Source organism: Callithrix jacchus, chromosome 6, assembly GCF_049354715.1.
Source record: "Callithrix jacchus isolate 240 chromosome 6, calJac240_pri, whole genome shotgun sequence".
Taxonomy (NCBI): domain Eukaryota; kingdom Metazoa; phylum Chordata; class Mammalia; order Primates; family Cebidae; genus Callithrix; species Callithrix jacchus.
The window spans coordinates 145,438,192-145,466,035 of record NC_133507.1 but is presented as its reverse complement, the minus strand read 5'-3'; the positions used below and the strand labels follow the sequence as shown (position 1 = coordinate 145,466,035).

At 41.8% G+C, this 27,844-nt stretch overlaps 1 protein-coding gene and 1 pseudogene across 9 annotated transcripts; one reads left to right on the top strand and one right to left on the bottom strand.

Annotated features, from left to right (window-relative positions):
* Positions 1–396: 396 nt before the first annotated feature.
* Positions 397–26,582, top strand: LOC128932429 (uncharacterized). 9 transcript variants are annotated; one of them, XR_013519405.1, is made up of 8 exons: positions 397–892; positions 3,300–3,404; positions 4,355–4,450; positions 19,480–19,551; positions 19,849–19,877; positions 20,505–20,637; positions 20,748–20,910; positions 25,730–26,582. XR_013519405.1 is itself a non-coding variant. In XM_078329185.1 (4 exons), the coding sequence occupies exons 1-3, from the start codon at positions 590–592 to the stop codon at positions 4,436–4,438; spliced, it is 492 nt and encodes a 163-aa protein (XP_078185311.1). In that variant the 5' UTR covers positions 397–589; the 3' UTR covers positions 4,439–4,450; positions 12,607–12,729. The 9 variants fall into 9 exon arrangements, 6 of the variants coding, with proteins under 6 accessions (XP_078185311.1, XP_078185309.1, XP_078185307.1 ...); XR_013519404.1 differs by having other exon boundaries at positions 4,335–4,450; XR_013519403.1 differs by having other exon boundaries at positions 4,331–4,450.
* Positions 20,763–21,477, bottom strand: LOC100385593 (max-like protein X pseudogene; annotated as a pseudogene).
* Positions 26,583–27,844: the final 1,262 nt, after the last annotated feature.

Below are 27,844 nucleotides of genomic sequence, written 5' to 3'. Positions count from 1 at the left end.
AAATTCCTTAGGCAGATAGTGAAGGTCCTTGGTAAGCTTTTGCCTTTTAATAAAAAGCAGCCCCAAATCATTTTCTAACAAACAGCAGCCTTGGTAAGCTTTTCCCTTAGCTTATAGGCTGGGCCCTATTTATGAGCTTCCTTTGCCCTCCTGTACCCACCACCACTACCACATCCAACCTCCTTGCCTGCCTGTTTCATTGGTGGGAATCCAACCATGGCCCTAATTGTGCCTGAGCTTGACTTTCAGTCAGGACCACAGTGAGCATTAAATTATTATTCCATTAAAAAAACAAAAAAAACAAACGTAGTGTGACGAAGTTACTAACTCAGTAGTCATTCTCAATCAGGTGCTCTTGGGGACCAGGGGCAGCACGTTCTCCACCCACCACGTGCTGAGAATGCCCTCCCATCTGCTGCGCCGGGGCGCCTGCTGCTTCCTCCCCGTCATGATGCTTCTCTGGCGACTGCCACTGCCGCCGCCGCCGCTGCCGGGCTGAGGACAGGGAGGGAGGGGCGGCGGGCCCGCGGGGGGGACGAGGCGGGCCTGCTCTCAGCCTCCCCCCCTCCGGAGAGCCGCCACCCGCAGGATGCTGCTGCGCCCAGGCTCTCTGCGTCCCCCCCGCGCCGCGCTCCGCCGCGAACCCCGAACGTGCGGAGGGAAGAAGGAGGGCGGGCGAGGGAGGCTCGCGGAGGTAGGAGCGCAGGGGGGAGGAGGAGGCAGAGAAGGAGGAGGAGGAGGAGGAGGAGGAGGAAGAGGAGGACCGCGCTGCCGGCGGAATGGGAAGTTTGACAAATCGCTCCAGAGGCCGGAGGAGGAGGGGGCGGGGAGGAGAGGCGGCCCTGCCCACCCCCCCCCCGCCCCCCCCCCCCGCGCCCCGTCCCCTGACGAGGTGCGCGGGGTTCGGGGCTGGGGGCCGGGGAGAGGGGGAGAGGGTGGGCAGAGGGGTGGGAGGAGGAGAGCTGGAGCGGCCCGGGCCGCTCTTCTTTTTTTTTTTTTATTCCTGATTTTATTATTCAATTTCTTTTTTTCACTTAAAGTAGTCTTCCGTGGCTGGGAAGCCTTGCCTCCCAAGACCAGAGTCAGCTGGAGCTGGTTGTTGTTGGAAGGGAGTGGCCTGGGGAACTGGGGAAATAGGGGTCCTTGGTAAGCTTTTCCCTTTTAATAAAAAGCAGCCCCAATTCATTTTCTAACAAACAGCAGTCTGTAAAATCAAGCTGCAGACATAGACAAGGAAGCTGGAAGTTTGCAGGGGTGAATGCCAGTAAGGAAGAGCTACCTGGGACTAGGCATGTTCAAAATGGCTGCTCCATCTTCCCTTCCCTTTGCCAGCCATGTCTACAGTAATGAGCAGACAAGATAGCACCAGTCAAGTGGAAAGTCTATTTGCATAATAAGATTGGTGGGGGGCGGGTAGAGGGGTTGTAGGGGGGTGTCCAGCCTTCTCCACATGCTACGTAAACATCACACCTGATCAAACCAATCGGTGAGCCTTATGTAAATCAGACACTGCCTTTTCAAGGCTGTCTGTAAAATCCAGTGAACTCTGCTGCCGGCCAGTCTTTGCTCTCTGAAGCCCTTCTCTCTCACTGGAGAGAGAACTGTTCTCCTTTCTCTTTCTTCTACTGATTAAGCCTCTGCTCCTAATCTCCTCATGGGTGTCTGTGTCCTAAACTTTCCTGGCCTGGTACAACAAATCCTGGCTATTTACCCAAGACAATGAAATCACTTCACTATGCTGTATGCATGCTGCAAAGGAAAGTTGGTATAAAATTCTTCTTAAAGAAAATTCAGGCAATTTATTAAATATAAAATATTATGTATCTGTATTTCACTTAAGGGAACAATGATTTATTGGTCTTCATAACAACTGATCCATGCAACAATACTAGTAGTCAACACTAAGTTTAACTCTATTTTCAGACCAACCGTGGAACTGTAGATTAGAGGACATGTGGGACCTTGCATCCTAATTCCTAAATTTACAGTCAAAATGTTTTCAGAGATAAGTATTATGAAATCCATAAGAAGCTAAAATAAGTTATTTATTTATTTATTTTTGAGATGGAGTCTCGCTTTTGTCACCCAGGCTGGAGTGCAATGTTGTGATCTCAGCTTACTGCAACCTCTGCCTCCTGTGTTCAAGTGATTCTTCCGCCTCGGCATCCCAAATAGCTGGGATTACAGGCGTGTGCCACTCCACTGAGCTACTTTTTGTATTTTTAATAGAGCTGAGGTTTCACTATGCTGGCCAGGCTGGTCTCAAACTCCTGACCTCAGGTAATCCACCTGCCTCGGCCTCCCAAAGTGCTGGGATTACAGGTGTGAGCCACCGCACCTGACTCTACCTCTTCTTGAATGTGTCTCTTTTCCATCTTTTAGATCTCAGCCCTAATGTCCCTTCCCTGAGAAACCATTTCTGGGTACCCTTTCTAAAGCAGCAGTCTCTCTGGCTCCCTCAGTCCCTGTGTATCATATCATTGGTTAATTCCTCTGTAGAATTAACCACATACTGAAATTATTCAGCTTATTTATTTACTCGTTTATTATATCTCCACTATCTCTTGCTTGTTTCCAAGTAAGTGACCTCCATGTGAATGAGGGCCTTGTCCTTACAAGGGGCAACTGTGGAGCAGTGATTAAGCTCTCATACTCCGGAAATAGACTTCTCGGATTCATAGCCCAGCTTTGCCATTTGCTAGGTATTTGACCTAAAATAATTGTTTGACCTCCCTGTTCCTCTTTGTTCTCATTAGTAAAAATGATAGCAGTAAAAGGACCTGCCTCATGAAATTATTGTAAAAAGAGCACTCCTTGTTAAGTCATCCCTCGCACAATGCACATACTCTGCAAATGTTAGCTGCTGCTGTTGATGACTGCACAGTACCTGCTTAACACGTATTAGTAGAGTGAACAGGGTGGGTGTGGTGGTTCACGCCTGTAATCCCAGCACTTCGGGAGGCCAAGGTGGGTGGATCACCTGAAGTCAGGGGTTTGAGACCAGCCTGACTAATGTAGTGAAACCCCATCTCTACTAAAATTATAAAAATTAGCTGGGCATGGTGGTGGGCACCTGTAATCCCAGCTACTCAGGAGGCTGAGGTGGGAGAATTGCTTGAACCCAGGAGGTGGACATTGCAGTGAGCCAAGATTGTGGCATTGCATTACAGCCTGGGCAACAAGAGTGAAACTCTGTCTCAAAAAAATAAAAAAACAAAGTAGAGTGAACAATAAATTAGTTTTATTCATTCAAGGAACACTTCTGCTATGTCATGGGGTGTTTTTGGGATTATGCATAGGAGCTGAGAGAACAGGCAAGCCGTCCTCGGAAACCCGTTTGGATGATGGCGGGCAGAACTGCAGCTCTGCAGAGAGAGACGCCAGCCAGCGTGCAGAAGTGGAAGGTGAGCATAATAGAAGGCAGAGTTTATATTCGGTACTGATTCTGTGCTAAGTGCTGTGACCCATTTTTCTATTTTGCCTTTCAAAAATTACTAATCCATTTATGTGAAGTTTATTATGAAACACTTCTTAGGGCTCCTGGTTACACCAACCTTCTTGATACTAGAGAAATGGCACATGACCCATTCCTGCTGGAATACGCCTTAGCTTCTACTCCACACCTGGTTAGGAACTGCCCATCTTCAGCTCCCAACTGAAATGGCATTGCCTTGGTGAAGCCTCACATGACCCTGGCAGGATGTTCCAGATCTCCCTGGAATATGTAGCTTTTCATGCCTTTTACCCTGTCTTTCTGGCATACATCACATCTTACATTAATTCAAATGAATAATGAATCTTTCTTTTTCATTAATTCAAATGAATAATGAATCTTTCTTTTTATTTTTTTCTTTCTCTTTTTTTTGAGGCAGAGTCTCATTTGCTCTGTCTACCCAGGCTGGAGTATAGTGGTGTGATCTCGGCTCACTGCAACCTCTGCCTCATGGGTTCAAGTGATTCTCCTGCATCAGCCTCCCCAGTAGCTGGGATTACAGGTTGCACCACCATGCCTGGCTAATTTCTTGTATTTTTAGTAGAGATGGGGTTTTACCATGTTGGCCAGGTTGGCCTCGAACTCCTGACCTCAAATGATCCACCAGCCTCTGCCTCCCAAAGTGCTGGGATTAACAATCATGAGCCAGGGCGTCCATCCCATTGGCTTTCTTAAGGGTCTGGTTCAACAACACCAACAAAAGCCAGGAAATTTGAGATAAAAGAAACATTAAACAAGAGTATTTTAATGATCACTTGATAAAAAACATCATTCAGCACTTTGTTGTTCTCAATAAAATGAGAATGTCTTTCATTTTATTTTATTTAATTTTTAAAGACAGAATCTTGCTCTATCACTCAGCTGGAATGCAGCGGCACCATTCCAGCTTACTGCAGCCTCAAACTCCTGGCTCAAGGGATCCTTCAGCCTCAGCCTCCTGATTAGCTAGGACTACAGGTGAGCACCATCATGCCCTGCTAATTTCTAATATTTTCATAGAGATGGAGTTTTGCTGTGTTGCCCAGGCTAAGAATAACTTTAATTCATCATGAGCTATACTACTGGTTTACAATTTTTGATTATTTATGCCAATGTTTTCCAGTAGGGCTTCATAGAAAATTAACTGAAAGTCTGATGACATTCAGAGAGTTAAAAAAAAAATCACACTGATGATGTCTTAGCAAAAGTAGGGAAATGATCAAAAGAAGCTATTGTTTTGCCACTATGAAAAGCAGAACTGCTTCTGAAACTGCCTTTGCAAAATTATGACTGAGTTGGTGAAAGAGATCTAACTTAATCGACTCCATCTTGCTTCTAACCTCCAAGCTGTTCTTGTTCATTCCTGGGTGTAGGCTAAACTAACTTTGGGAGAGACTCAGTTTATAGTTATAGTTTAAACAAAGATAATAACAGCTCTTTCCCAAAGCAAACCTCCTTCTTGCCTGGAGACTAGACTGCCTTTGTGGGACTAACAAATTAGCCACAAGATTAGAAATTAAGGTTTAGGAGTCATGCAGAATCTGGAGGCTACAAGATTCTGACTCCAGCTAAACTGCTCCTAAGATCAGTACTTGAGATATTTTGTAGAGCCTGGACTTGATGGATCATTTGGCATCACCCAGATCGATTAACTGGCTCATCTGATCTTGTGGCCCCCACCCAGGAACTGACTCAGTGCAGGAAGACAGCTCCGACTCCCTATGATTTCATCACTGACCTGACCAATCAGCACTCCTGGCTCACTGGCCTCCCCCATCCATCAGGTTGTCCTTCCCTGCTTCCCAAATGTTGGGGAGACTGATTTGAGTAACAGTAAAACTCCAAAGAAAAAAGCCTGAAAGACAAAAGCAAAGCAAAACAAACAAACCAACAAAATCCCTCCAGTCTCCCGCACAGCTGGCTCTATGTCAATTACTCTTTCTCTTCTGCAATCCCCCTGTCTTGATAAATCGGCTCTGTCTAGGCGGCAGGCAAGGTGAAACCTTTGGGCGGTTGCCCTTCTGATGGGAGATATCAGAATAATCAATGAGAAGTTTGAATTCAAAGACATATTGTAAGACACTTATTAAGTCCGATTGTGAAGAGACCTATTTCAAACAGAAGGTAAAGTCAAATCTCTCATCTGGAATTTGGAATTTTCCTACCCTTAACAAATGAATATTTCAACTAGGGATAAGATTTTTCATAAGGGTATATGAAAGGTATATTTGCCATTTGAGATTAGATGTAAGAAGAATAAACTGAAATTACATTATTGATAAAGTTACTGCAAGATCTTTTAACATGAATTGAGTCATAAAGAAAAGTTTGCAAAAGAAAATTCTTCTGAACCAATGCTCAACCTAAAAAATAAGAGCTTGTCTCAAGGGCTGAAAATGGAAGAGAGTAACAAATGAGAATAAAAATGAAACAAAAACAGAACTTTAGAATAGAATGGAAGTGTATTTTAACATCTCCGTCCTTACAATTTTTTTTTTGAGACTGAGTCTTGCTTTATTACCCAAGCTAGAGTGCACTGGAGTGATCTTGGCTCACTGCAACCTCTGCCTTCTAGGTTCAAGTGATTCTCATGCCACAGCCTCCAAGCAGCTGGGACTACAGGTGCCCTCCATGATGCCTGGCTAATTTTTGTATTTTTAGTAGAGATGAGGTTTCACCATGTTGGTCAGGCTCGTCTCGAACTCCTGACCTCAAGTGATCCACCTGCCTCAGTCTCCTGAAGTGTTGGGATTACAAACATGAGACATGGCATTCAGCCTCCATTCTTTAAAATTTTTTAAGTTTCCTCTTTTGTTCTTTTTATGTCTTTGACATTTTAATTTACAAACATAACTCAAGAACTTTATTTCTTTTACAGAAAAGCATCTTTCTGAACTCTTTATCTAAAGCAATCAGTTTCGGTAAACTGTATTCTCCTAGAAAATTGTCCATTTCACCTACTTTTTCAAATTATTTGTACAGAGGTCTAAAAAGTAGTTTCATTAAAATTTTTTTCTATTTGAATTATTATTTCTGTTATGTCATTAGTTTTGTGTATTTGTACTTGGGTTTTTTCTCCTCAGTTATGTTAGTTAGCTAGTGCTGTAACTGCCCAATGGATTCACCTTGCCCATAGGCAGCCAATTTATCAAGACAGGGGAATTGCAACAGATAAAGAGTAGTTCGTGCAGAGCCAACTGTGTGAGAGACTGAAGTTCTATTATTACTCAAATCAGTCTCCCTGAGCATTTGGAAATCAGAGTTTTTAAGGAAACTTGGTGGGTCAGGGGAAGCCAATGAGTCAGGAGTGCTGATTGGTTAGGTCAGAGATGAAATCATGGGAAGCTGAAGCTGTCCTCTTGTGCTGAGTGAGTTCCTGTGATAGGTCCTCAAGATCAGATGAGCTAGTTAATCAATCTGTGTGGTGCCAGCTGATCCATCAAGTTCAGGGTCTGCAAAATATCTTAAGTACTATCTTAGGAGCAGTTTAGAGGGGGTCATAGTCTTGTAACCTCCAGCTGCATGAGGCCTAAACCATAATTTATAATCTTTGGCTAATTTGTTAGTCCTATAAAGACAGTCTAGTCTCCAGACAAGAGGGAGGTTTGTTTTGGGAAAGGCTGTTACTGTCTTTGTTTTAAACTATAAACTGAGTTCCTCCCAAATTTAGTTCAGCCTACACCCAGGAAGGAACAAGGACAGCTGAGAGGTTAAAACCAAGATGGAGTTGGTTAAGTTCGATTTCTTTCACTGTCTCAGTCATAATTTTGCAAAGGCAGTTTTAATGCTTTGTCTATTTTGTTGATACTTGAAACAACCAATATTTTGTTTACCTAATTAGATCCACTGTTTTCTGTTCTCTTTCATTAATTTCTGTTTTCATATTTATTATTTTTATGAAAGAGGTTAAAAATTAAAATGAAGCCACTTATGTCAGACTCTGACAAAATGGAGCCAGGAAAGGCCATGAAGGGAAGGTTCTCATGCCTGTATGAAGAGTATTAGAAAAGACTGCAAAAACCACACTTTGCACAAAGCCCACTGAAACCTTCCATAAATATTTTTGTGAGAACATCTGCCCAACAACTGCTTGTCCAACCTTAGACCAATGCTACCCTTGTTATCAATCCCTATAGCCAAGGATACTTGCTTCAGAAACACAGATGTGCTTTTGATTTAAAAACCCTTCTTTTCCTTTACCTCTGTGAATACATTCACAGTTTACCATGGCATTGTGTTCCACGTTAAAATGCCTACTTCTGAACAAACTTATGCCTTTTAAAAATAAAATAAAAATAAAGACAAAGTCTCACTCTGTCACCCAGGCTGGAGTGCAGTGATGTGATCATGGCTCACTGCAGCCTTGATCTCCCAGGTTCAAGTGATCTTCCTACCTCAGCCTCCCAAAGTGCTGGGATTACAGGCATGAGCCACTGTGCCCAGCTAAACTTATCTTTGGAGAATCTCTGACTGTTATTTAGGTTGACATGTCTTTTTTTTTTTTTAATTGTACCTTAGGTTCTGGGGTACATGTGCCGATCATGCAGGATTGTTGCATAGTTACATACATGGCAATGTGGTTTGTTGCCACCATTCCCTTGTCACTTATATCTGGCATCTCTTCCCATGTTATCCCTCCCTAACCTCCCCATCACCCCCCGCTGTCCCTCTCCTGGCCTCTCCCAACAGACCCCAGTGTGTGATGCTCCCTTCCTTGTGTCCATGTGTTCTTCTTGTTCAACACTCACCTATGAGTAAGAATATGAGGTGTCTGATTTTCTGTTATTGTGTCAGTTTGCTGAGAATGATGGTTTCCAGATTCATCCATGTCCCTACAAAGGACACAAACTCATCATTTTTTATGGCAGCATAGTATTCCATGGTGTATATGTGCCACATTTTCCTTGTCCAGTCTATCGTTGATGGGCATTTGGGTTGGTTCCAGGTCTTTGCTATTGTAAACAGTGCCACAATGAACATACATGTACATGTGTCTTTATAATAAAAAGGTTTATAATCCTTGGGATATATACCCAGCAATGGGATTGCTGGGTCAAATGTAATTTCTATTTCTAGGTCCTTGAGGAAGTGCCACATTGTCTTCCACAATGGCTGAGCTAATTTAAACTCCCACCAACAGTGTAAAAGTGTTCCTATTTCTCTACATCCTCTCCAGCATCTGTTGTCTCCAGATTTTTGAATGATCGCCATTCGAACTGGTGTGAGGTGGTATCTCAATGTGGTTTTGATTTGCATTTCTCCAATAACCAGTCTTGCTCTGTCACCCATGCTGGAGGGCAGTGTTGTGATCTTGGCTCACTGCAACCTACGCCTTCTGGGTTCAAGGGATTTTCCTGCCCACTGCAACCTATGCCCTTCTGGGTTCAAGGGATTACTCAGTGATCTTGACTCACTGCAACCTATGCCCTTCTGGGTTCAAGGGATTACTCAGCCTCCTGAGTAGCTGGGACTACAGATGTATGCCACCATGCCTGGAGCCTGGCATTTTTGTATTTATTTTTATTTCTCCATATTGGCCAGGATGATCTTGAACTCTTCACCTCAGGTGATTCACCCACCTTGGCCTCCCAAAGTGCTGGGATTACAGGCATGAGCCGCCACACCTGGCCTAGACTGTGAGTTTTTAATGGTATTCTTTAATACCCACTTAACATTGAATATTAGCCAGGCGTGGTGGCTCATGCTTGTAATCCCAGCACTTTGGGAGGCAGGCGGATTACTTGAGCTCAGGTTTTTGAGACCAGCCTAGGCGACATGGTGGAACCCCGTCTCTACTAAAAGTACAAAAATTAGCCGGACATGTTGGTGGGTGCCTGTAATCCCAGCTACTTGGGAGGCCGAGGCAGGAGAATTGCTTGAATCACAAAGGTAGAGGTTGCAGTGAGCAGAGATTGTGCCACTACACTCCAGCCTGGCTGACAAAGTGAAACTGTCTCAAAACAACAAAGCAACAACAGCACAAAACATTGATTGTTAACTTCAGCATTAATCAGTGAAACTAATCTACTTTCCTTACTTCCCATATTTTATTGCATCATTTCTTTGTCAGGACGTATTTAAATATTACTCTTCATCTTGTTGTCACTTTTGTTTTAGTTTTAAATCTTCAATTAAATATATGAAGTGCTCACCATTCCTTCTTCCATTCCTTCTTTAATTGTCTCTTGTTTGGATGAACTCAGTCTCAGCAGATTCTTCCTAATTGTGTGACTATGGGTGAGCTACCTAAGTCTGAGCCTATTTCCTGATCCACAGGAGATAATAATATCACCAATCTCCTGAAAAAAATCAGGCGCTATGATGAAATGAGGTAATCCGCTTTGGAAGTTGTCCTACACATAGTAAGCACTACATATCAGCCATTGTTGTTGTTAGTAATAGTGAACCTCATGTTGGACTTTGCTTGCTTTTTCCTAAATGCTAATTGACATTGGAAGCCCCAAATCCGAAGTACAAGAACTTATTACCATGTTAAAGTTCAATCTAGAGATTAGTACATTTGGCTCAGTGTATCTGTGGGTTCTGCATCTGTAGATTCAACTAACCACGGACTGGCAATATTAAGAATAAAATAACAATACTACAATAAAAGTAATATGAATTAAAAAACAGTAGACAATAAATTGAAAAATACAGTATGACAACTATATGCATAGCATTTACATTGCATATTATAAGTAAACTAGAGATGATTTAAAGTATATGGAGGGATGTGTGTGAGTTATATGCAAATACTACTTTTTTTTTTTTTTTGAGATGGAGTTTCGCTCTTGTTGCCCAGTGCTCAGGCAACCTCCATCTCCCAGGTTCAAGTGATTCTCCTGTTTCAGTTTCCCAAGTGGCTGGGATTATAGGCATTCGCCACCACGCCCAGCTAATTTTGTATTTTTAGTAGAGACGGAGTTTCTCCATGCTGGTCGGGCTAGTCTCAAACTCTCAACCTCAGGTGATCCGCCCACCTCAGCCTCTCAAAGTGGTGGGATTATAGGTGTGAACCACTGCCCCCAGCCAAATACTACATTTTTTATATAAGGTACTTGAGCATCCATAGATTTTAGTATCCTTGGGGGTCCTGGAACCAATCTCCTCCCATACTGAGGAAGGAATGTACACAGAAAAAGTCAAGATGTGATATAGGGGATATAGGGGAGGAGGCAGTGGACTGAAATGTGAAATGTCAAGAACGGGTTAGAGCTTAGAAGAAAAACTGAAGAATAAGAAAAAGGCATATTTTCATGTTTGCAGAGCTCAATCAGGCCAGAAAAGACATTTGAATCAACATAGGATTAGTATAGATTGGAAGTTTACATGAAGAACTGTTTCAAGTTGTCCTTAAACAAGGCACTGGATTAGATTATATTGAGATTTATTTTAAGAGACTAAAATCTCTTAAAATCATCAAGGCCTTTGAGCTGTTGCTCTGCCCGCGCCCACACGGTGGAGTGTACTTTCGTTTTCAGAGGAAGAGGAACCGTAGCATGAAGCAGTGGGCATGGAAGGTTTTCATGGATTAGGACTGGAATTGGCACATACGTGTTTGGATTCTGTTAAATAAAACACAGCCCCATGGGCAGCCCTGACTGGGAAAAATGATCTATTTTTATGCCCTCATATGAAAAGGAGATGGATCTGGTGAGTGCTGGAAATCACCGCATCCAACTGGAGACTTAAAGTTGGCAGTTGAACTACGAGTCTAAAGCACAGAGAAGTCTGCACTGGAGATCTAAATATGGGAAATAAACAACATAAGATAGTATTTAAAAGTATGCAACAGGGAGAGATTCTAGATAGACAAAGCTGAGGATCAAGTGAGTACCAACATCTCTGAACAAGGTAAACTCATAAGAGACAAAAGTAGAATTGGATGTCGGCTGACTCGGCACCATCGGATAGAGACAAGTCAAATAAGAAGAGAAAGAAAACTTTTGGAAGACTGGAACGAAGAACTGATTTGTGGGCATATGGAGTATGACGTGCCCATGAAGTATCCAAATGGAGGTGCTGAGGAAGAAACAAGATAGATGAACGTGGGCTTCAGAAGATAAATCTGCCCCGAATATACACATTTAGAAGCTATTGACATATGTGTAATAAATAAAGGCAAGGAAGTGGATTAGAAGGTCAAGAAAGAGCATGGAGAATGAGAAGAAGAAGCCTTAGAACTGAGTCTGGAGAAACTCCAACTGTTCAATTAATGAGAGAAAGTAAAGCAGTGTGAGGGGGAAAGGCCAAAGGGTTAGGAGAAAAGCTAAGAGGATGTGATGTCAAGAAATCCAAAAGAAGACTGTTTAAAAGAGGCAGAAGTGGTCAACTATCTTGCTGCTAAAAAGGTTGAGACTCATGAGCCTGAAGGATTTGACAACATAGAGGCCATCAGCCTCCCAGAGGATGTTGTTGTGCCCTGCCCAGATGCCCTTTACCAGGCACTTACATCTCCGCTTCTGATACTTTGAATGTTGTTTGCTAAAGGCCCCAGTGTCTCCCTTTTCTAAAGAATTGTCATTGTCCAAATGGGGGAAGTTGCATCCCCTCCCCCGCTACCCACCTCCCCCGACCACCTGCACAGTGTGCTGGGAAATCTTTAGCAACCAGCTTTCTGGGAAAAAATTATTTTGTATCTATCTACTTATATCTTCCCTTACCCTTCCCTTTCCTCTTCCCCTGACTTCCCTTCTTTTTTTTTAAATTATAAATGTTACTGGTATAAAGGTTGCATAGTATACAATTTACCAATAATAATAATCAAATACTTTATCTAAATTCTATATGGCCAACGGATTTGCATAGAATGCTCTCCCCTTCCCCCCAAACTCTTGTATTCGTAGCCTACTGACATACTCAACTGGTGAACAAATGCAGTTCTTACACAAATGCTGGTGAATATTTTTGTTTATGTTAATGAGTAGTATAAAATGAAACAATAAGAAAAAAATAAATAAAATAAAACATTAAAATGTGTTGATTGCTTTATTTTATTTCATAAATCAAATTACAGATGTAGTATAGTACATGTATTTTATGTTTCAACTAAGGAAAAATCCTTAGGTAATTCACATATTCTGATGTGAATTTTGTTTCATTTTATCCCCACCCCCGCCTTTTTTTTTTTTCAGATGAAGTCTCACTCTGTCGCCCAGGCTGGAGTGCAGTGGCACAATCTTGGCCCACTGCAGCCTCCACCTCCCAGTTTCAAGCAATTCTCCTACCTCAGCCTCTCGAGTAGCTGGGATTACAGGCACGTGATACCATGCTCAAATAATGAGATTTCACCATGTTGGCCAGGCTGATCTTGAATTCCTGACCTTATGTGATCCACGCATCTTGGCCTCCCGAAATGCTGGCATTACAGGCGTGAGCCATCATGCCCGGCCTATTCACATATTCTGATGTGAATTTTATTTCACAAATGTGTTTTTATTTGTGAAATAAAATGATTGGATGGACTGAGCTCCACATCAGACTGTAATCTTTATTAACTCTACCTCTGATATTCTATGACATTAAAGAAAAAACCACTTTGTTTCCCTAAGAAAATGTCTATGGTAGAGTAGAAATAGTAACATAGCAATATCCTTCTGAATGGGCTTTCCTCAGTGGAAGATCACTTAGAGTTTAATGGGATTAATTTTGCTGACATATTCAAATTTTTTTTTTTTTTTGAGACAGAGTTTCACTCCATCACTAGGTGCCAGGTTGGAGTGCAGTGGCACGACCTTGGCTCACTGCAACCTCTGCCTCCCAGGTTCAAGCAATCCTTCTGCCTCAGCCTCCCAAGTAGCTGGGACTACAGGCATGTGTCACCACGCCCAACTAATTTTTGTACTTTTGGTAGAGACAGGGTTTCAACATGTTGCCTAGGCTGGTCTCAAAAACCTGAGCTCAAGTAATCCGCCTGCCTCAGCCTCCCAAAGTGCTGGGATTACAAGCATGAGCCACCACGCCTGGCTAATATTCAATGTTAAGTGGTGTTAAAGAATACCATTAAAAACTCACAGCCTAGGCCTGGTGTGGTGGCTCATGCCCGTAATCGTAGCACTTTGGGAGGCCGAGGCGGGCGGATCACGAGGTCAAGAGACTGAGACATACTCAATTTTAAAAGAAATTTTTGTGCTTGTGCCAGGCATCGTGGATCTTCACAGGCAGGAAAGCTCAACTCCTGCCGATTTCACATGGGAGTACAGCTCCTTAAGTCATGACTCTGGCTGAGAAGTTGTCCACAGATGCTGGTTGCTGAGCTGAAGAATCCATGGTGCAAATAGAGGTTCCTGGGCTCCCCTGTTGAGCAAATCCCATTTGTCCTTCAGGCTGCACCAGCCCTGACTCTGGGCTCCTCTTCCCAATCTATAATGAAAGGACAAACAGATTTAGGGGGCATCAATATTTCTCCACCTTGGAACTTACACAGAGAACAAGTTTTTTTTTGAGAGGGTTTACTCTGTCACCCACGCTAGAGTGCAGTGGTGTGATCTCGGTTCACCACAACCTCTGCCTCCCAGATTCAAGCGATTCTCCTGCTTCAGCCTCCCAAGTAGCTATCATGTGCCACCACACCCGGCTAATTTTTGTATGTTACAAAATTAGAGATGGGGTGTCGCCATGTTGGCCAGGCCTCGGGTGATCTGCCCACCTCGGCCTCCCAAAGTGCTGGGGTTACAGGCATGAGCCACTGCACCCGACCTGAAGACAGATTTTATACTAAATATGTTCATTCCAAAAGGCAAAGCAAAATCTTTCTATCACAGACGCAGCTTTGACAGCCGCGTGATGTCCCCCCCCTCTGACCCTTCCCTTCCTGCATCTTCAGGATTGAGCGGGATCAGCTTTCTGTCGGTGGTGCTGGTGTTCTCAGCAGCGACTGCTCTTTTATCTTCCCTCCTAAGCGGCAGGGCCATTCCTTTTTTAACTCCAGGAGCTTTTAAGCTTTTGCATTTTACTGCTCTTCCTATGAGCAAGGAATGGCCTTGAGGACTGAGGACAGGGAAACTAAAAATAATTAGGGTCAACCCCGTAGAAGCGGATCCCACTGGAATTCCAAATAGCTTTTGCCCTTACACTAGAAAATATCTCCAATTAGCTAGGTAGATTCCATTTTTATCTTTTCTCGAAAGCCATGGGTGAAGAACGGCATACCAGAATAGAACGCGTACTGATTCATGGAACACATTTCTGTAACTGCCATGTTTTGAACATTGAACTTAGTGGATTTGAAAAGGCCTTGGCAAGGAATAGAGGCGTGCTGATGGCATCAAACTACCTACCGGCCTGGAAGTAGATGGAACCTGGCTCTGGAAGGCAATACTGAAGTGGCTAAGACTTAGGCTTTAGACTCAGACTGCTTTTATCGAGGCCCTGCTTATTATACATATATATGTGTTACCTGGGACAGGTACTTAATCTCTTTATAGCTTAATCTTCCCATTGTATGTTCTCACTTATAACTGGGAGCTTAAAAGTGCATGCACATGAACACAGAGAGTGGAAAAACACACATTGGAGACTCAGAAGTGTGGGAGGCGGGGTGAGGGATAAGAAATTCTCTAACGGGTACAATGTACACTAGGCAGGTGATGTTTACACTAAAAGCTTCCACTTTACAACCATGCAATATATCCATGTATGAAAACTGCATTTGTGCCCCTGAAAAACATCAACAGCTGGGCATGGTGGCTCACGACTGTAATCCCAGCATTTTGGGAGGCCCAAGGCAGGCGGATCACGAGGCCAATATGGTAAAACCCAGTCTCTACTAAAAATGCAAACATTGGCTGAGTGTGGTGGCACATGCCTTTAATCCCAGCTACTCAGGAGGCTGAGGCAGGAGAATCACTTGAACTTGAGAGGCAGAGATTGCAGTGAGCTGAGATAGTGCCACTGCACTCCAGCGTGGTGACACAGCAGGACTCAGTCTCAAAAAAAAAAAACCACAGCAAAAATTCTATGTCCAATAGTATCTACTTCATAAATTTATAGTAAGGATTATTTATTTATTTATTTATTTTGAGATAGGGCCTCAGTCAGACACCCAGGCTGGAATGCAGTGGCAGACCTCTGTTCACTGCAGCCTTTGCCTCCTGGTTCAAGCAATTCTCCTGCTTCTGGCTAATATTTGTATTTTTAGTGGAGACAGGGGTGTCACCATATTGGCCAGGTGGGTCTCAAACTCCTGACCTCAAGTGGCCTGCCTGCCTTTGGCCTCCCTCCAAAGGGATTACAGGCATGAGCCACCACAACTGGCATATGAAGTAATTTAGATGTTCAATACACATCACTTATTATTAAGGACCAGACAAATCTTCCTTACCTCTGTATCTTATCCCCAAATCCAAGCTTCTTGGCTCCAAGTTAAATATTTTATAGCCTAAATTAGATTGGTGGAAGGGGTGAGGGAAAGAAAAAGTAAGCTCACAGAGACTTCACAAAGAAAAAATAGTCAGGGCAAGGTAAATCCTTTGATGAAGGGTGAGGGTGAAATGAAAGGTAATTTGTAGGTTTGGAACTTCAGAGACAAAGATGCTGGTCATACTATAGAGTGCACAGTGCAGAGAGAAAAATGCTGTGAGATAAACATAAGGAGTTTAATTGTGGATATATTGACACTGGTGCATATTGGAGTATCTAGCGCAAAACAACAAGCAGGTAAATGCAGAAACGGAGAAAGTACATTTTTTGTTTACTTCTAGAAATGACTAAAAGAACTGTAATATAACTTTAGTGACTTTATTTTTAGATACTTTTCTCTAGATTTGTAATAGCATACAATTTGTTTATTTTTGTCCACCAGCATTTGAAGGCATTTTAAACTAAACTTTTAAATTATGATTGTGGAGGATCTTTGCATTATAATTTTGGCAGGGGATACGTTTTGTTGTTTTCCCCTAAGAATTTTGCCATTATCTAAGTATGTTTTGATCTTTATTTTAACTTAAGTAGCAGAGTTTATATTTCATTGGAACCTGGGTGTTCTAACTACACAGCAATGTGTTCATTTCTTATTGCTTCATTGGTTAGCAACTCAGAAATCTCCCAAAATGGAAGTCCATCTTAAAAGAGATGTTCTGAGGATGATCCTATTAGGCTAGAAGGCTGCTAAACTTATCAACTCTAGATACATTTTTTTTTCTACAAAGGGGAGAAAAAAATCTGGAGTGAATGACAAATAAATGTTGATAGAAAATGTGTATTTAACTTTAGGAAATAATAATCGCATTCTATTCAAATGTCAGTTTTATGCTAGGAAATATTTGATGACCTTTTAAGATCTAATCTTGATACAGTTAGATAAAAAGTAAAGAAAAAAAAATCAGTCAACTTTAAATATTAGGATCAATGTGTTTTTTAAAATAGTCATATATATTTTTAAAAAGAGGAAAATCATCTTTTATACATTTGTGTATATTTGGTAACTGATGCTCTTTATTATTTCCTAAAGGTTTAGATTTTCATCTCATTTCAGCATTTTTGACAGTGAGGGTCTGTAGGTTATACAATATTTTCTCTTATCTGAAAGTTTATAGTTTCATCCAAAAGAGAAAAATTTTTCCCTTATCTGAAAATGTCTTTATTTGACCTTGATATATATATATTTTTTTGAGACAGAGTGTTGCTCTATTGAGCAGACTGGAGTGCAGTGGCGTGATCTCTACTCACTGCAACCTCTGCTTCTCAGGTTCAAGCTATTCTCCTGCCTCAGCCTCCCAAGTAGCTGGGATTACAGGTGCACACCACAATGCCTGGCTAATTTTTGTATTTTTAGTGGAAACGTGGTTTCACCATGTTGGTCAGGCTGGTCTCAAATTCTTGATCTCGTGATCCACCCACTTCAGCCTCCCAAAGTGCTGGGATTACAGGCCTGAGCTACCATGCCTGGCCTTGACCTTGATTTTTTAAGCTATTTTTGCTGAAGACAAAACTTTTTCATTGAGTTAAAAAAATTATTTCAGCATTTTAACCATACAGTGTCCCCTGACCTCCAGTGTTTCTGATGAGAAGTCAGTGTTTTGATTCTCTTTCCTTTGTATGCAGAGTGTGCTGTTTTCTTTGTCTGCTGTTATGATTTTCACTTTTTGGCTGGGTGTGGTGGCTCACGCCTGTAATCTCAGCACTTGGGTAGGCCGAGGTCGCCGATCATGTGAGATCAGCTGAGTGCAATGGTGTTCCACTTCATTTTTTTGCCTGCTTTTCTCTCCCTCCAGTGCTTTCGGTTGGTTGTTTTTTATACCGTGTCCAGAGTTTATAGTTGTTAATTACTGAAGGGTTGGTCTGATAGGAGCTAGTCAGTGATGCTGAAAGATGAACTTGAGCACTCTCAATCTTCTCTTGTCTAATATTCCCCCTTTTCCCCCCTGTTGCTTTCCTGAAGTAGAGCATGATTTTGTGTAAGTATAGGATGCAATGTTTGAGCAGATGACAAGAAGGTCTTCACTCCGATTCTTTGTTCTTTCCAGATTATTAAACTGCAGGGAATTTGCCCACATCCCTGGGCTCAACTCCACAAGAGGGAGTGGGTTGAGCGTATTATGTACATAGATGTGAAATACAGCTGGAGTTTGAATCGCAGAGATTATTTGAAATCTGCTGCTTCCCCTTATGTCAGGAAGACTAATATTAACTCTTTTATGGGACAATCGAAGGTGATGAGTGTAAGAAAATGAATTTATAAAAATCACATTAAATATGGTATATGAATAACTATTATCTTGTAGAGCATTTTCATTTTTTAAAATTTCAACTTTTGCTATAGAATAAAGAGTATATGTGAAAGTTTATTATAAGGATAAACTGTGTGATGCCGAGGCTTGGGGTTCCAACGATCCTGTCACCCAGGCAGTGAGCATAGTTAATTTGTGTTTAGATGACCATGTACTCCAAGAAATTTCTTAGAAAAAGGGCCATGTGGCTGGGTGTGGTGGTTCATCCCTGTAATTCTAGCACTTTGGAAGGCTGAGGCAGGAGAATCACTTGAGGCCAAGGGTTCAAGACCAGCCTGGTCAATATGGTGAAACCCCATCTCTACTAAAAATACAAAAATTAACTGGGTGTGGAGGTGCACACCTGTAATCCCAGCTATTTGGGAGGCTGAGGCATGAGAATCACTTGAACCCAGGAGGTAGAGGCTACAGTGAGCTGAGATTACGCCACCGCACTCCAGCCTGGGTGAGAGTGAGACTCTGTCTCAAAAAAAAAAAAAAAAAAAAGAAAAAGTATCATGTGGTTTAATAAATTTGAAAAGATGATTTGGGGAATAGAAATATAAATTATTGCTGCACACAAATTATAGATTACCAAGATTAGGAATACAATACAGTCCTACGAGCATTGGCAAACTATGCTGAAGATGCTTATTCTTCTTGAATGATGTCAGAAGGCACATTGAGATCCTTTCATGTCTTGCTTTCTCTTTCGACATTCTCTGCTTAGATATTTTCATCAATTTCCATTTTTAAATAGCATCTATAAACGGATGCCTTCCAAATTTATCTTTTTGGTGTAAACTTCTTCTCTGAGTGCAATGGCCTAGAAGGCAGTTCTACTTTTTTTTTTTTTTGAGATGGAGTCTCTGTTGCCCAGCCTGGAGTGCAGTGGCTTGATCTCGGCTCACTGCAACCTCCACCTCCCAGGTTCAAGTGATTCTCTTCCCTCGGCTTCCCTAGTAGCTGGGATTACAGGCATGCACCACCATGCTTGGCTAATTTTTGGAGATTAGGGTTTCACTATGTTGGCCAGGCTGGTCTCAAACTCTAAACATTTATATTTTAGAGATAGGGTTTTGCTATGTGGGCCAGGCTGGTCTCAAACTCCTGACCTCAGGCAATCTACCCACCTTGGCCTCCCAAAGTGCTGAGATTACAGGCATGAGCCACCATGCCCAGCCAGGCAGTTCTACTTTTAGGTTTCATAGACATTTCAAAAGTTAACATTTCAATCCAGAACTTTTAATTCTATCTTTCATCAAATGTATTTTTACTCAGTCTTTCTCATTGCAATAGGTGGCATCACCATTTTCTCATGCTGGACAACATGGAGTCAACACTGATTCTCCACTGACATCAAATCTATTAGTGAGTCCTGTTTGCTCTTGCTTCTCTTTCAAAATATATCTTGAACTCATCTGTCAGTCCAAGATATTCATATCAATTATAAATATGGAGGAAAAATGTTTATCACATTGTTCTCTGAGAAATTGGTCTTTAAAATTATTCTCGTGCCTTAAATTTGATGTTTTATATTGTTCACTCCTTCCTTATTACCTTCATTAGGAACTGGAAGATGCCCTGTGATAATTTAGATCTGAGGTCAGAAAACTAAGACCACAGTAAATAAAGTCTTAGAGCACAGCCAAGCCTATTCTCTTACAGGTTGTTTTCCGGTTACAACAGCCGAATTGGTGAGTAGTGACAGAGGCTATGTCATCCACCCTGCCTGAAATATGTACTATTTGATTTTTCATAGAAAACGCCAATTTGCCAATTCCTGATTTGAATAAATGTGATAATACTTTAAAAACATAAAGCCGTAGAGTAAAAATTAAATTAGTGAATGTTTGGGTCATTGTCATTTTTTTTTTCTACACCAGATAAGGTTACATTTCTCAGGGGATATCAAGGCATGAGAATCATAAACAGAAAATAAGACACGAGCATCCATTTTTTGTTGTTGGAATCTTGCTCTGTCGCCCAGGCTGGAGTGCAGTGGCACGATCTCTGCTCACTGCAACCTCTGCCTCAAGTGATTCTCCTACCTCAGCTTCCCAGGTAGGTGGAACTACAGGTGTACACTGTAATCACAGCCAGCTAATTTTTGTATTTTTAGTGGAGATGGAGTTTCACTATGTTGGTCAGGTTGATCTCGAACTCCTGACCTTAGGTGATCTGCCCACCTCAGCCTCCCGAAGTACTGGGATTACAGGTGTGAGCCACCACAACCAGCCATCTTTTCTTTTTTTAAAGGAAAGCATCTGGCAATATTATTGTAATTTGATTGGATATAAAAATATTTAATTTCCTCTGGATAGCCAATCCTCTCAGTTATGAAACCTGAGGAAGGCAGAAGTGAAGTTGGAGGACTCGGAAGGAGAGAGGTTATTATCCACCAGCATCTAGGGAGCCCAAGGCTTCCCCCAGGACTCTCCTGAGCCTGTGTACCTTGTGAGTATCTCTGTACCCTTTAATCCCACCCCTTTCACCCCAAAGTGAGAGGGTCCAGCCGCTCAATGGCCAAATAGAGACTGAAAAACCTCATACTTGCTCTTCTGCAGGTTTCCAAGAAATGGTCAGTAAAGATGGTTTTTCAATTGGTGCTGGACACCAATCACAATCTCCCGTGATCTGTGGCTTACAGTGCTCCTCGATCCAGCTGAAGACAGTCTGACAGCTCCTGGAAGTTGGTCACAGAGACGAAGGTGTTGAAGGAACAAAACAGTGAGTCCGGGATACCTCAAAACATGTTGATCTTGACTTGGTCAGAGGCCTGGTCCTCCCTCTCATGGGGATGTCCTGGTGTGCCTCCACCATCTGTTCATCGTTCATTTTCATGATTTTTAGGGCTGTGAGGTCCTAGCGTAGTGTGGACACTTCCTCCTGTGTTTTCTTCTCCTTGTGCAAACGAGTGTAGTCAATGGTCTTTTGTAGAACGATGGTTTTGCTGAGCTTTTGGGAACCAATACAGAAGTCCTGCTGCTGGCAGTGGGGGACGATGGTCTGAAGATCATCACAGTCTCTCTTGATGACGTCCTTCTTCTGCTCAGCCTCAGTGTGTGATCACCACTACCGGTCCTTGTAGGACTCCTGGTAGTAATCTCTGTCCTCATCTGTGTTGGGGACGGAAGAGGCACTGGTGAAACTGATGCTATTAGCTCTAGACACTACCCTTCCATTGTGGCACTGTGGGCACTTTCTATAAAAAAACGTGAGGTCTGAGCTTTTGTAGCTGTAGACGTATTCCGCCTTTACCCAGGGGTCCTTGGGACAGGCACCTGGCTTCATCATCTTGGACCCACCGGACCAGAAACAAGCTCTATTTTACTTTTTACCTGCCAAAAATAATGATATATTTTGCTAACACCTCTAGGTGATGATGGTTGATTAAATATTATAAACAAACATAATTCAATGTTTGATATTGCCTATTGAAGCTAATTCCTTTCTCTTTTTCTAATTATACTTTGGACCACACATGACAATAGTTGATGGTAAAAAGCATGAGTGACCTGGGTCAAACGATCTGCGTAGCAGGTTCAAATACATCTCTCATTAACTTTATGACCTTAATCAAGTTGCTTAAAATCTCGGATCCTCAATTTCTCTATCAGTGGGATTGAGACTAAAAACATTGAATCATATTTTGTACAAAAAAAATGCTTTCCTTCCTTCCTGCCTCTCTCTCCTTTTCTTTCTTTCTTTTTTCTTTCTTCTTTCTTTTTCTTTCTTTCTCTTCTTTCTTTCTTCTTCTTCCTTTCTTTCCTCTTTCTTTCTTTCCTTCCTTCCTTCTTTCTATTTCTTTCTTTCTTTCTTTCTTTCTTTCTTTCTTTCTTTCTTTCTTCCTTTCTTTCTTTCTTTCTTTCTTTCTTTCTTTCTTTCTTCCTTTCTTTCTTTCTTTCTTTCTTCCTTTCTCTTGCCTTTCTGCCTTTCTGACCTGTCCACCCTGCCTTCCCTTCCCTTCCCTTTCCTTCCCCTTCCCTTCTCCTTCCCCCTCCCCTTCTCTTCCCCTCCGCTTCCCCTGCCTTTCCTTTCTCTCTCTCTCTCTCTCTCTCTCTCTCTCTCTCTCTCTCTCTCTCTCTCTCTCTCGGCAGAGTCTTACTCTATCCCCCTAGAGTGCAGTGGTGCGATCTCAGCTCACTGCAACTTCTGCCACCCGAATTCAAGTGATTTTCATGCCTCGGCCTCTCCAGTAGCTGGGACTACAGGTGCCTGCCACCATGCCTGGCTAATTTTTGTATCTTTTTTCTTTTTTTTTAGAATTGTACTTTAGATTTTGGGGTACATGTGCAGATCATGCAAGATTGTTGCCTAGGTACATTCATGGCAAGGTGGTTTGTTGCCACTGTAATTTTTGTATTTTTAGTAGAGACGAGGTTTCATCATGTTGGCCAGGTTGGTCTTGAACTCCTGACCTCAAGTGATCTGCCCGCCTTGGCCTCCCACAGTGCTGAGATAACAGGTGTGAGCCATTGTGCCTGGTCTGTTTGTAGAATCTTATACAGATTTTGCCTCCTAGTATTATTTCTGGGATTACATATAACATTTTTTATTGTAATAAAAGGAAGAACTCTAACATTTGACCAGTGTTCTAGTACAAATGGAGAGCCACAAAATTAAAAACCCAGAGCTTTATCTCACAAGCACATACACATATACTCCAGATATATTAAACAACTCTATTAGTATGCTAAATAATAAAACAATAGGGAAATGTTTTTATAAATATTGCAATGGGGAAGACCTTCCTAGGAAAAGCCCCAAATACAGAAATCATAAAAGGAAATGTGGTGTATTTGAATACATAAAATTTTAGAGTCAGAAAATATATTCCACGAACAAAGTTAAAAGACTTCGAGAGAACCGGAGAAAATATTTGCAGTTGGAGACAGAGAGTAAACACCCATGAAACAGAAGGTGCTGTTACAAATCAGTGAGAAAAGGAAAACAACCCAATACAGAAAATGAAGGAAGGACCTGAACGGATCTCACTGCATCAAACGTCTAATAATAATGATCATAAAAAGATGCCTAATTCACTCACAAACAGAATGCAAATTAAACTGAATTATCAGGTTTCACCCAAACTAGTGAAAACATAAACGTTGACAGTATTTAGTATTTGGATGTGGGCAAAGCTCTTCTTTTACTATGTGAGAATGTAAATTGGTATCAGTGTTTTGAGGGAACTTTGTCAGTTACTGGTAAAATTTAAAATGTGTGTATTCTTTAAGGAACAATTTTACTTGAGAAATCTTCCCTTCACAAATACTTACATGAAATAAAAATAGTAATCACTACCTTAATAAGAGCTTCCATTTATTGACCGTTGGATGATGCCAGTCCCTGTTCTGCATACTTTGAGTGTTATCTCATTCAAATTTCATGACAATCTTGAGAGATACTGAGAGGGAGACAAAAGGCAAACCAAAGCATAAGCATGGTGATAGAATAAGTATTTTTTGTGTGTACATAGTTTTTCTTAAATTGCTAATTTAATACTTATTTCTTAAATTGCTATCAAGAATGCATATTGTTATTAGCCAGGGGTGGTGGTGGGCACCTGTCATCCCAGTTACTTAGAGGCCGAGGCAGGAGGATCCTTGAACCTGGGAGACGGAGGTTGCAGTGAGCCAAGATCGTGACACTGCACTCCAGACTGGGAGACAGAGCAAGACTCTGTCTCAGAAAAGAATGCATATTGCTTTTCTGATTATATACGCTAATTGTTGTATAAGAAAAGAATGGCTGGGTGTGGTGGCTCACGTGTGTAATCCCAGCACTTCGGGAGGCCAGGGAGGGCGGATCACAAGGTCAAGAGATCGAGACCAGTCTGGCCAACAAAGTGAAACCCATTCTCTACTAAAAATACAAAAAATTAGCTGGGTATGGTGGCGGGCACCTGTATTCCCAGCTACTCAGGAGGATGAGGCAAGAGAATCGAATCTCATGAACCTGGGAGGCGGAGGCTGCAGGTTGCGGTGAGCCAAGATCGCGCCATTGCACTCCAGCCTGGGTGACAGAGAGATACTCTGTCTCAAAAAAAAAAAAAAAGATGGAAAACCAAATTCATAAACAACAAATGTGTTAAATGCCAGTTTTGATTTTAACAATGGAGGGAATATGAGGGGAGATATCCAAGGACAATACAAGTTCAGCCTTCAGGTAAGTTACTATGTCATTGGGAAGATAAGATGAAATATTTTGAACAACCTGAGACAATTTATACTAATTGCCAAATCATCTGGTGTAGATAGCTTGTTGCTGTAGCAATCCAGAGTTGGGAGCCTAGTACAGACTTGTTTCTGTGACAGGCAGTCTCTAATTCTTGCTGCTCTGAATTTCTCCAGTTAATATATCTGATGCTGCCCATATAGTCTCATTTCACTGCTGTAGCTCTCCATTCCTCTGCTTGAGCAGCTGACTCGTCAGTTTATTCTGGTTTAAATTTAAGTCTGTATTGTTCCTTTCCAATTAAGATCACCACCTAGAGTAACTGCTGACTAAAGGGAGATTATAGAAAAAGGTAGTGCAAGGTTTTCTGACACCATTTCTAGAATTACGCTTCATCAATAAGTAGAATGTTCCTTGATAGTCTATAAATGGCAGTACAATATACTGGTTAAGAGCACAGACTCTGAACTAGACTTTAAATACTGGCAGCGCCACTTACCAGCTGTGTGACATTGGCAATTTACTTAACCTCTGAGTTTTAATCTCTTCATTCTTAATATGGAAATAATAATAAAGATATCCTCAGGCTGAGCACAGTGACTATGCCTGTAATCTCAGCACTTTGGGAGGGGGTGGTGGGAGGATCACCCGAGGTCGGGAGTTCGAGACCAGCCTGGCCGACATGGTGAAACCCATCTCCACTAACAACACAAAAATTAGCCTGACATGGTGGCACACACCCAGTTACTTGGGAGGCTGAGGCAGGAGAATTGCTTGAACCTGGGAGGTGGAGGTTGCAGTGAGCCAAGATGGTGCCTCTGCACTCCAGCCTGGGTGACAGAGTGAGACTCTGTCTCAAAAATAAATAAATAGATAAGTAAAATAAAATAATAATGGTACCCTCATCATGTGGTTGAAGATTGAGTCAAAATATGTAAGGTGCCTTAAATGACAATGTATCTGGCACATGGTAAATGTTCTGTAACTACTTGCTACTAGAAATAGGCACCTTTATTAAATATTTCTACCTTTTTTTTTTTGAGACAGAGTCTTGCTATGTTGACCAGGCTGGAGTGCAACCTCTGCCTCCTGGGTTCAAAATATTCTCTTGCCTCAGCCTCCCAAGTAGTTGGGACTATAGGCGTGCACTACTGCACCCTGCTAATTTCTATACTTTTAGTAGAGATGGGGTTTTGCCATGTTGGCCAGGCTTGTCTTGAACTCCTGATCTCAGGTGATCCACCCACCTCGGCCCCCCAACGTGCTGGTATTACAGGTGTGAGCCACTGGGCCTGGCCAACTTTGGGGTTGCTTCCTCATGATGGAATTCAATACTTGCTTATGGATGGTGTCTCCTCTTTATAAATAGTATCCCTCACCTGAAGCTCCATTCTGAAAAATCCCGACAGATAATTCAGCAGACTAAACTACCAAATCACCCTGGAACATTCGTCTCAGCTGGACCCTGCGGGGCACTGATGTTCCCGGCTTTAGTCATCCGGAGGCTGTGCAGCCACAGCTTTGTCCATACACCAGGTGGACTAACTTGGGATGAAAATCAAGTTAAACCTCGTAGAATATGTCAACCTATGTTCTGATGGTAAAAGAAGCAAATGAACAAATGAACAGAGGCTGCTAAACAGTTGTTTCACAAACTATTACGACTAGCTAACAAGTTTCGCTGGGTCATACCTAGTTGTAAAAGAATACCATAAGAACTCAGAAAGTGGACATATTTCTATTATTTGCTCGTCATGTAGATAAATAGATGAAAAGAGCCATTAAAAAAAAACAAAGAAAAAAGAATAGTAAAATTAGAGAACCTGTTATTATCTCTTGGGCTCACTTGGCTTTAGAAAGATGCATTTATCCATCATGAATATGAATCCAAGAATCTGGATAGATATAAGAGAACCAAATGTAACAGAAATTTAATATCGTTTTTCCTCTAAGATGAAACGTCTTCCGTTTTCCATTTTATTAGATAAAATTACTAACTATGTTCTAAACCCTCGGTTGTGTATTTTATGATGTTGGTTGCTGTGGAGTGGCCGTGATTGCTTTTTCAAATTGTTAATTTGATTTCTTTTTAATACATATGGATTACATGACCCACGGCAAGAGACTGTAGATTATTACATTTTATTTATGAGTTTCCTGTAATTTTAATAAGTTTCATTGTCAATGCAGATGTTTACTCAAAAAAATAATAAAATCTAAAACCAAGAAAATCTCTTTGCTTTTGAGAATGAATTTCACTGGAAGTTTGAATCCAACGTCATGGGTCGAGAAACGTATTTTATGTTGGAGAATAAAGATCTTAATCATAGAAATAGCATTCACTAACTTCACTTCTCGATTTTCAACAAACAGTGTCAGATTGGCTGAGTGTGGTGCTGTAGCTCAGACAGCCAAAAATGACTCATTTCCTTCAGTTAGTCAGAGTCATAACTCATCTTTGTTCATTCAGCTCCACACAAAAGCTCTCAATAAACTCCAAAGTACCTGATGTTTTCTGCAACTAGGTAGGGAGGTATCTAATGACATTCCCATTTTATTTTAAACATGTATTAAGTAACTTTGATGGGCAGCCCATAAAATAATCATTAAACATTGACTCGATGGTTTGGGTGGTAACAACTTCTCTTTCTTCTTACTTTCCTTTCTTATAAACTTCCTTTTGCAAACTCTTTCTAGCCTTCGAATTAACTTTTCTGCCTCCAATATAACCCAAGTAAACAAATCTTCTTGGTTGGAACCAGTTTGAAGATTGCCCATGCCTGAGATCAAGTTTCAAAATGGAGTTGAAAATCTACTGCCTCTCAGTGCTTACTTTCCTTCCAGCTACCTGACAGTTACCTCGCCCTCTTCCAAAATTCAGTGTCCGAATCAGAATAATAATTTCCTCCTCTGTGCTTGCGCTTGTTCGTCATGAGCAAAAACTGCCCCCTTCGACAGAATGAATGCCAAGTGGAGGTAAGAAATAACCTCTGGGAAAGGACAAGACTTCGGGGCCGAAAGAGCTTCAGCCTTGGCTTGTTTCAAGAGTTTATACAAAGTCATTTTGGGGAATACATCTCAAAGTTTCTCCTTCTTTAGAACAGGGAAGACATTATTTTGTGAACCTATAAATTCCTTGAATGACAATCAGAAGCGTAGCCAGGGGAAGATGAGGATACACAGTTGTTCTCCTTAGCATATTCTGCAAATGTGATTCTTTCTCCACGTCACATTTCTGAAGAGTAACATGTGAATAGGTAAGGCCATGAGAACATGTTAGAAAAAACAAGACTGTGAGATGGAGAGAAGGTGGTCGTGGGGGTGGGGGATATACTTACGTTGTCCTACCAACTGCAGACACAGATTCCTTGCCCCCCAGCCCCACCTAGCCCCAAGAATGGCTCCCCCTGAAATTAGAATCTAACTGTGCTTTAAATGACAACATGGGTGTACAGGGTCATAGATGATCTACTGCTCGTATCAA